General features: G+C 42.2%; 1 protein-coding gene across 1 annotated transcript in view; it reads left to right on the top strand.

The window, feature by feature from the left end:
* Positions 1–1,222: 1,222 nt before the first annotated feature.
* The window catches only part of PLPPR4 (phospholipid phosphatase related 4), a gene marked incomplete at its 3' end in the record, with an annotated part of 34,477 nt that continues 25,375 nt past the window's right edge, over positions 1,223–10,324 (top strand). Inside the window, exon 1 of the mRNA XM_082003303.1 lies at positions 1,223–1,534. Coding sequence (XP_081859429.1) covers positions 1,457–1,534 — 78 coding nt within the window. The 5' untranslated portion in view covers positions 1,223–1,456. The remainder of the gene's footprint in view (positions 1,535–10,324) is intronic.

Here is a 10,324-nt window from a genome sequence, read left to right as displayed (position 1 = left end):
TACCAGACAACACCCACACTACCTAAAGTAACTCCCTGGGATTTGGTGCTGACAGTCAGGCAAACCCTCCTCTGCTCACAGAAACCCCCCCGGCAACCTCTGCTGCCTGGAGCCTCCGACCTCCCTTTCACAGAAGTAACAGCAGAAATCCTGGAAATCTTTTCTACCAGGGTTAGGACAAGACTATGTGTTGGTATGGCAACACTTGCAACCTGTTGCAGCTCTGAAAAGTCTTTTTCAATGATTTGCAGTCAGACTACCGTTTTGCCTTGCACACCTGCCTGCAGGCACAGAGTATGTTTTTGCTTTTACCTTCTTATAAAACTTCTTTGCTTGTCTGCTCAGTGCAGAGCATGGATTAGCACATCCTCTGTGGGTAAATGAAAGGAGAATGGCAAGAAAAGGGGCTGGTGAGAATCTTCACCTCCACTGCCATAGCACATTGTCTGGCTACAGCAGCCAAAATACCTGTGACCATCTGAACAAGAATAGCAGGTTATTCTTCCATGTTCCCTCAAAAAAGGAGGGAGAGGAAATAAATGATGATGGCTTGAGTCACGCTGCTCTCCTTGAACTTTAAAGCTAAACACTGCAATGCAAGAATAAGCTTACAGGCACAAGACAGCCTTTGCAGACATTATTAATGTGCTACAAAAGAAGGAAAATGCCCATTACAGAGAACTCCTGCAGGCCTTATCCAGAGTACCTCTCATTGACATCAACAGGAGCTTGCCTGAGAAAAGGCTGCAAACTTTGATCCATAAATAGGATCTCAAAATAACACATTTCACCATGGAAACAATAGTTCACGTTAATTCTGTTCTCTTTTAAGATTGTAGCAGAAATTGCACCAGATACTTCACAGATTAGAGAAATCACATGCCTGAGTATAGCAACATGGGGTTGAAGAGCTCCGTTTTGCTCAGTCCCAGTCACAGCCCTCCCCCTGACTGGCGCTGAGGCTGGGCTGAGCTGTCACTAGCAATTTGATCTCAAAAAGAGTACCCCTGCAAAAGAACATTGGCCGTATAGGAGTGCTATTCCTAGGGTCCTTGTACTATTCTGTTTTGGAGACAGATTTCCCAGCAACAAGACAAAAGCCCCAAGCTCCCCACGGTGCACCCCTCACGCCTGCAGAGATCCTGGTCAGGTGTCTCAGGCCTGTACGTGTGCATTTGCAATTCCCTTGCTGCAGCCAAAGCCTCCCTCGGTTGGAGCGCACCACGCGGGGCTTCGCCTTCATCCCCGGTTGCGCCGCAGAGCGCCGGCGCGAAGGAGTTAAGGCGGCCGGGACCCCCACCGCCCGCGCCCCCGCCGCCGAGCAGCCTCCTGACGTCAGACCCGCGCACGGCGCAGGGGACGCGCAAGCGGGCGCGGCGGCGGGCGGAGGAGAGCCGCGACAGGCGGCTGCCAGCGGCCGGGGGAGCGCGGGGCCGCCTCCCGCAGCCCCGCCAGCATGTCCGCAAAGGAGCGGCAAGCGGGCAGAGTGACCAAGGACAGCGTCACCCTCCTGCCCTGCTTCTACTTCGTGGAGGTGAGTGGCCGCCCCCGCCCCGCGGGCCCCCCGGGAGCAGCCGCCTCGGCGCCGTGCCGCGGGGAGCGCCGCTATCCGCCCCGGCAGGGAGCTCGCCTTGGCGCTGCCCCGCACCGCCTGGCGCAAAATCCCTGCGCGGTGCTTTGCCTGACCGAAAGCAGCACCGAGCCCCCCATAAGGAGCAGGCGTCACTTAACCTCTTCCTTGCTGTCCTTTCAAGTGGGAATTATTTCTAAGAATTGCTCAGAAAATGAAAGGGTTGCTCAACTAAATCACCTCTGTGCGCCGGAGCCTCTCAGGAGGAAGACATGTTTCAAGAAGGACTGGCTTCTAGGCAAACGCTGCTCACATTGCTGTGGTAGAATAAAAATCACATTTGTAAGGGAATGCCTAGGAAAACAGAGATGTCCTAAAAACGATAATCGGTGGTATGTTTTTCCCGATCCCCGGGTTACATGCTTCCTCTAACAGAGCTAAAAATGTCTGTTTTGAAAATGGAATGAGGTTCTCGGCACATCTTAAAGAGCAAAACCTGCGATGGCTGCTCAGCTGGTAGCAGGTGGAGTTGCAGAGGCACTAGCTGCTTGGTATGGGAAAGTATGGTCGCTACGTACTTCTATAAGATAATGAGTAGACACGGTTTAAGCTTAAGGAAATTGGTGGCATGTGAATTTGTTTAACGGCACAGCAGTAAGAGCGAAGTAAAAATGTTCTATGGATTAAACAGAGTGTTTTAGGTGACCCTGCTCACACGGAAGTGACTGAGGCTCTGAGAGTAATTTACCTCAGTTATACTGTGAAAATAATGTGAAGAACTTAATGGTAAAATATGGTGTAAATTAACTAAAACTGGTAGGCTAAATAAAAGCACAAAAATATATACAACACAATGTATAAAATATTAAAATATGAACATTGGGTAAAATGGAAAACAAAAGTTATTTTCTTCCAGGTGCGCTTGAAGGGCTTTGGAGGTGCTCTAGGAGGTAGAAGGGGTCAGGTGGAGAAGCGATTTTAGGGAACAGTGGAGTGGCTCTTTCCCCTGTGCTCCCTAAGCACCTGGGTGTGATCAGGAGTTAACTCAAAGCAAGATACACCAATGGAAAAACTTTGCAGAGGCTGGCTATATGGAAGCTTCAGACACATCCTACCAACATAATTAGGCCTGCCCAAAAAAAGCACTTTGACAGTGCCATGTATCTTATATTAGCTTTGCATAGGAAGGGGAGGTCAAGCTTGGAGAAGCCCCTAAAAAAAGGTAGGGTCTTCCTCTCTCTCTTTATTGCTTTGTGAATCCAAACAGGAAGGGAGGTTGCTGGAGCTCAACTTGGGTGTAACTCTAAGGCGGGGGACAATGTAGAGATCCTGCAAGACACAACAGAACTGTGCTGTTTGGTGGACTGTGCTTTGGCCTGCAGCAAGATGGGATGAAATACAGAACAGGAGCACAAAATGTATGCCTGCTGCTCAAAAGAGTTGCCTTATATAATATTAATTGCATACTTGTAATTCCCCTAGAGGCTCCCTGTAGCTGTTTGTTAGAAGAAATAAGGCAAAGGATTTTGCAAGCAATGAAGAACTTTAGATTGAGCTCTGTGTAGAGTTCCCGCATGAAGCAGGCAAGTTCTCTACTCTGGTGTGGATTCTTGAGACCTTCAGCAAGTCATTTATACAGCTAGAGCTAAAAAGATGTAGAGATCTCTTCAACACCCAGCTGCTCTGAGAGGGAGTCAGAGTCCTCAGTTAACAGAATGGTCTCCTAATGAACTGTTAGGACTGCTATGTTATGCAGTCACAGGAGCGGAGTGTAGAGCCTGCACAAGCCCTTTTCCTCCAGGAGTGAGTCCTAATTATTGAACTGCAGACTTATGGCCCCTCTTGAAATGATGAACATGTTGCTTTTACTTGTACTGAATACCCACATCAAGAGAAGAAACTGACTGCAATACACCTGAGCCTAAACATTGATTAGGAAACTCTCTGGTGAGTTATCAGCCCTCTCCCATTACACAGCAGGAGGATTTGAAATCATTTCCTACATTTTAGTAGAGTACTCAAACCACTTTAGTGAAAGGGTGACAACAATTCATGTAATATTTAGAAATAAATGCTTGTGTTACTTGTGTACACCCACCCTGCATTTACCCGCACATGCACTAAATCTAATCAGGCTAATGAGAATGCCTTCCTAGAGCTGCGTAGCATGGCCAGATGCCAGCACTTCAACAGCATCAGAAAAAGGACATAATGGCTTAGATTCTTCCATTGTGATTGGCTCAAGGAGAACCAAAGATTGAGTTGTAGCTCATAAAGAGGGATTTAATCAAAGATAATTTAATTGTAATGAGAAGTTCACAAGTATAAGGGAGGAGTCACCCAGTGTGGTTGATTGGCATTGCTATCTAATATGGATTTTCTTTGTAAGCAGGAGGTAAGTTCCTAATGCGATCCAACATCAACCAACTACTTAAAAACAAAACTAACCCAATTTAATTAAGGCTTTCTGAGTTTTAAAGGTTTTACTTTCATGAATGGTGGTTGAATGAATGATGGGAAACAGGCTTTCAACCTCTCTCCTCTGAATGCTTTTTTTTTTCCCAAAAACTATACAGAAGGAAAGACATGGAAAAAGGGCTGTTGGGTCAAGGAGGAAGTAAAAATTGCAAAGCAGTAGGAAAGGGATGTGTTCGTGTTATACATATGAAATATATTATACAGTTAAAGAGTGAAAAAATATCTGTAATAACTAGCATCATTTAGGCATGCAGAACAAATAAAAAAGACAGATCCTCTGCTTCAGAAGGACCTTAGAAATAGCAGCAAATAAATACAGTTCTGACGCTGAAGGGTTTCCTCTATTAAGATCCTTAGGGATGTGTTATGAATGAGACTAACTCATGTAAACAAATGTGTTTGGTGGCAGCAACTTTCAGGATTGGATAAAATATGATTACGTAGATGTATGCAGGCCGAATGACGGTTAACTTCAAAAGATATCCTCTGGGCCTGATTTTGGTTTGAGTCTAATTTAAGAATAATTTAAACTAGCAGATTTTACCAACACGGAATTAAAACAATCTCTTAAGATCATTGTGATCACTAGAGCTATTTTTCATTTACACAGGAAAAGCAAAAGGAGAATCAGGCTAGAGCTTTGGAAGACATAAAATTTAAAAGGAAATAAAAAAAAGGAGCTTCTGAAAAATGCGGATGGGTCATTCTCTAAAAACATCAGAGGCAAACAAATGAGCATTATGAAATAAATCTTAACACATTTTTAATTACGTATTTTCAAGTTTCATGATTTGTAAATAAAATAACTTGACAACTTATCCTATGTATCATTAGAATGTTTTAGAAGTTATTTTAAAACACCAGTAATACTTCTACTTAGTAGAGTCTCTGATCAGCACACACTCCTGAGAGCTGAATAGTTTTAGATTGCCTTGTGCATCATGCTTATGTGAAGCACGTGGTAAGCAGCACTGCCAGGAAGTTTGGCCTGTTTTACTCCTAATTATGCTTGTGGCATTTTAGGGTTCTGTAGACTGTATGGGTTATCTGAGCTTCATTTGCATAGCTGAGAAAGACGAAACTTGCCATGAAAATTCATAGTCCCTCTGGTCTAGTGGGAATTCATTTTCATGGTAAAAAGTCTACATGCCCCTGGGAGATATTGAAAATGAGTATTACTGGAATAATTTTGCTTTTTTTTAACTGACTTTCTCTTCACTGTATTCAGAGTATATTGTAAGTATATTCACTTACAGAAGAAATACAGATGTGTTGCATTTTAATATGAATGTGGAAAACTTCCAGGGTTATGTAGTTTCTGTTCCTGGCAGTATGGTCACACTTTAGAGGCAGGACAGACAGATACATTTCTTCTCAGTGAATGAAAAAGACTATCTTCACCCATGCTATCCCACTTCAAAAAGTCTTGGTTTAAATCCCGATTTCACAGAAGTCGCTACGAATTTTGCTTTTGACTTCAGTGGCACTATTGCATCATATGGTGCCCCAGGTGTGGGAATGCAAAAGGCCAAGGTGGTGTCAACCTGAGTGACTGGATGCACTTATTCTCCAGCTAAATTGTGTTCCTGTGGCACAGCCTTCATCTCTTGGTTGCTTAGCTTCCAGGAACTAAAATGAGAGACATTTCAGAAAAAGTCCCTTGTACAATTAAATTTTTTCCTTACATTGTCTTCTAGACTGTTGTGTATGCTGCATACATACAGATACAGGTAGCTTCTTTTTCTACATTTTCCAGAGCACAGCCAGGAGTTAATCACACCAGGATTGTTTGGAAACCCTTCTTTCAGTACTGGAAGACCACTTATTTTTCCTCGTTCCCAAAGAAGCTGGAATTCTCACCAGCAGAAAGCACAAAGACCTGTTACCATTGTAGGACTCTGGGCTGCAAGACACGTGAGGTCGTCAGCTTCCACTGAAATAAGTGCATGCAGAGATCGTTCACTGTGTCTCAGCACCAGACGCTTTATTTCCTTTTGTTTCTAACATACACTGACAGAGCTAGGTTTGAAATGTCAAATGTTTGTACACATCACTTGGCAGCTCACTGCCACTTCTCAGTTACATCTGGATTTTTTTTCAGCTATTCAGCCATGCATGACCCACCACATTTAAACTAAACATTTGTCACCTGCAGGTCATGTATAGGTGTGACTGCAAGAGACACATAAAGCCAAGGGAATGCAGTGATTAGAGTAAGAGTAGAGGGAGAGTAGGCTATAGGGGTAAATCTTTCTTTCTAAGAACAGGATGTTTGTATCTATTGTAAGAGTTAAATTGCTGTGTCTTGGAGGCACAGTGTAGTCACCTGTCTCTCTAAATAGGCTTTCTGTCATGCTTAAATTAGCTGGGGGGCGGGGAACCCAACAAAACCCCCAAGTATAGAAGATTAAATTATCCCCATACCGTGGAAGCAGCATAATACTTTCCAAATACATTGCTTTCTCTCAAAGGAGTCAACCATGTGTGAGGGGAGAGGAAGAAGGGGAAACACACTTAACAGTCTGCTCATTGAGCTGACCTTGTCATGTGGCTGACTCTCAGAGGATAGATGTCAGATTTGTTTGTAACAGTGCATTAGAGACCAGCATCCTGAAAATATTAAGGTGCTATCTAAGGCCTGAGAAGGCTGCTATGCATTCAAAGCAGCTATGTAGTTCATTGACCAAGTCATCAGCGCTACATCCTCCACATCACTTCTAGGCTTACAGAAGAACTGTGCAGCCTGCATACTACCAGCTTTGAGCAGAAGATAAGCAGAAAAGGGAAACAATAAGGGAGGTGTCAGGGTGTCCTGGGAGAAAAAATGCAAATTCCACATATTAGATCTCCTTCTGTGTTTGGCTACTTGTTTGGCAAGTGTAGAGTTTGAGTAGTTCATAGTGAAAGAAGGCCCTGCTCCCTTTTCAGTCCTGCACTATCCTCCTGAACCAATACCCCAGTAGTAAAAGGAGGCCTGAATACGTTAGAAATTGAGAGACTCATTTTTCCAAATGATTACCTCTTCTAAAAATTTATACCCCTCTCTGTCATTTTCTTCTATAATTGTTAAAAATCTGTTACTCTGCAGCCAAAATTAGTAGAGAACAGCCTATTGTGGAACCTTACGTACACAGGAACATTGTATCTTGACTGATGATCTTGTCACTTAAAAGTTCCGTTTGTAGGGAGTTCAGAAGTGGCAAACCAGCGTGGGAGTAAGCCACTGGAGAAGGGTTGGCACTCACAGAATTTTTTTTCTTTTTTTTTTTTTGTATGTCTGGAAACCAGTGTGTTTTAGAGAGTAGAATAAATTGTAGTATTGTGTAGGGATTGGCAGCTTTGTCCCCTAGAGATGGGCTTTTTGAGAAAACTTCTAGCTGCAGTTTGGTAACACTCTTGACGTGAAAGCAACTGCCTTTTTTTTGTAGTGTTGCTGTTCTTGATTTACCGTAACCTTGCAGCAGGAACATAAAAGAAGTTTCATAATCAACACTACATGCAATATCCTAAATCTCATTGTTTCTAGTTATTCATTGCTTATAACTGATCATTGATTTAATTAATATTTAATATTTCATGCTGAAAAGAAATGTATCAATGATATTTTGTGTTGCAAAATTTCTGCCTAAGGACTTGCTTTGTATTTAAGCACAAATGCTTAATTAAATAGAAATATTTTTAAAGTATTTTCAAGATTATTCCTGCCTGAGAGTATTTTTGTTAAACAATATTTTTTTTTTGTTTCTGCCTGTGTAGTTGCTGCTTCACATACATTTATCAAAAAAAAAAGAAATAAGCACTTTTAGGATTACCATGCATTCAGCATGACTTTGAGATTTCTAAAATAAATAGGAATTTTATCACTGATGTATCAATCAGCTCTATTTTTGGTCTTACACATACTGAGAGGTTTTCTATTAAGATTTGGCAAAAGATCAAGAGGTTTGAAGAGTTGCACGAAGATATCTGTTGTATTTCTAAAGCTAGACTCTAATTGGCAGTCACCGAACAATTCAATTAAACTCTAAAATCAATGCTGGAACTAAGGATAACTTAATTTTCCAAAATGGTAATGATAAAAGATTTCAATGACACCTGGGATTTGAAGTTAAACTGTGAGTTGAAATTAAATCTAATAGTGTTAAATCTAGGAGAAGAAAGACCATCATATCATGTCTCTGCAATTAGTTTCCACAAAACTTAGACAATGGTGAGGTAAAAATCCTTTCGAGAAAAGACCAGTTGCTTACGGCTTTGGGCCAGATGAAACGTGCACCCAAAATAGGGACAAGAAGCAGCAGAAACTCAAGTTCAGAGAGAAAAGCCAAAAGACTTTATACAAATGCAAATCTTAAGACTTCTGAAAAGCCTCAATGGCTTCTCTTATAAGCCTGAGGCATTTAAGAATTAAGTTTAGAACATAAAAAAAATCTACAAACCTGACTTTTAGGTCAAGCAAGTCCCCTGCTCTACAGCTATCCTGTGCTTAGTACTGTCTCTCAAAAGTCCTCATGACAGCCCGGTTTGCAATGCATTTGAGGTTGTGCTTGGTCTTAATCCCAGCCCTGCACAGCAGTGTCAGTGAGGGTGGAAGGTACAGCACTGATGTAGCTAAGCAGGAGCCATGGGTTGGTTCTCAAAAACAAGAGAAAATGGCAGAATTTGGGCTGATACCATTTCTTCTTCCTGACCTATTTCTGGAAGGTATTCATAGTCATGACCTCAGTATTGATTCCTTCTGTTCTCTTCTCCTGTCTTTTGTGAATCTCACAGCAAAGTATAACAGGACAACAGCCAGGTTGACTGAAAGCTGCAATTGCTGTTAGTAGTTGGCTAAGAATAGGAATATCCTGTCTCCTCCAACCCACCACAGCCCTCTTTTTTGTCTCATCCATCTGTTGTGCCTTGTCATTTAGACCATGAATTCTTTGGCACAAGGACCAACATTTATGATACATTTTAATAGAATCTTCCACAATGCCACAGCCTTGCAGTGCGAACACAACATGGTTATTAAATAGACCATCCTTCTCCCAAGTATTTGGCTGGTATTTTTTCCATGAGGAGAAACGGATGGCATTCATTAGCCATCTCTTTGAGGCAATCCTGTTTGGTTAAATGATTGCTTACAAAGATTCCCTGATTCCCAGAAAACAAGAGAAACACCCTGGGGCAGCGTCCGTGCTCAGGAACTCATTGCTTGCTGTGGAAGGGTTGAAGAATGACCTAAGGATCTAAGAATTTCCTGCCATCCAAGTCTAAAAATTATTTACAAAATAGAAAAGAACCAAATAGTGTATCAGGCATCCCTTAACCCTTTTCGACAGGTGGGCTAGTCATACCATCTTTATTCTGCATCTGGCTAATCATGTCTTGACTTCTTATTAAAGCTACATACATACTGCTTCTCTGTTTTATGCCTATCTTTTATACAGGCAGGTAAAACTAATCAATTCCACAGCCCTGATATTTGTATCCAGTCTCCAGGAAAATCACTGAAGTCATTCCAGCCAGCACACTGAGCAGTGACTTGAATATTCAACTATAATTACAAGAGAGGCATTTCATTTTCACCCCTACTTAGCCTGACTGAAATATAGCCCAGGCTAATCAGTTTTGCAACCCATTTTTAAAGAGTGTCTGCTGGTAGCCTCCAACACAGCCCAATACACCACCACTGCAGGATCTGGATAAGAGTTCACGATAAGAGGTAACGCCTGTAGTGCATTTTAGCAAATCAGAGAGGTCACATAACCGCAACCTACAAAACAGGTTCAGACACTTGAGTATGTGACACTCCATGGTTGCACTCACACAAAGCCCATGGATTTTAAGATGTTATTCTCCTGAATATAAATACTGACTCTTTGATTAGTTAAGTGCTGGCAAATATAAAAGCTAGATATATTACTACTAGTGTACAGTTTTAAAGGAAGGGCATTTATAGAAGCTACTGGTTCCCAGAGAGTTTTGAATTATGTATGTATCCAGTTGTATATTCTTTCAAGGTAAGAGAGAAACAGGGGGTATGAAGGGGGTATTTGTTGCCTTTCATTTGGTTTGAGCCTCACTGTCTCCATGGTGTCATTTAAGAAACCATCAATATCTGATTGCTACTGTCTTTGCTGTAACACTAACAAGAGCAAGTAAGTCAGCGTTTCCTTCAGAACAACAGGTTGTGTGCCTGGTGGAAGGCCAGACAAAAGTCAGTGCCCCAGATGCTGAGTTATCCAAAGGACAGCCTTGTGCTACTTAGGGTTCCATCCACTCCAATAA

This window comes from Phaethon aethereus, assembly GCF_964289735.1.
Source record: "Phaethon aethereus genome assembly, chromosome: 8".
Classification (NCBI taxonomy): domain Eukaryota; kingdom Metazoa; phylum Chordata; class Aves; order Phaethontiformes; family Phaethontidae; genus Phaethon; species Phaethon aethereus.
This window is presented reverse-complemented; position numbering and strand designations above follow the sequence as displayed.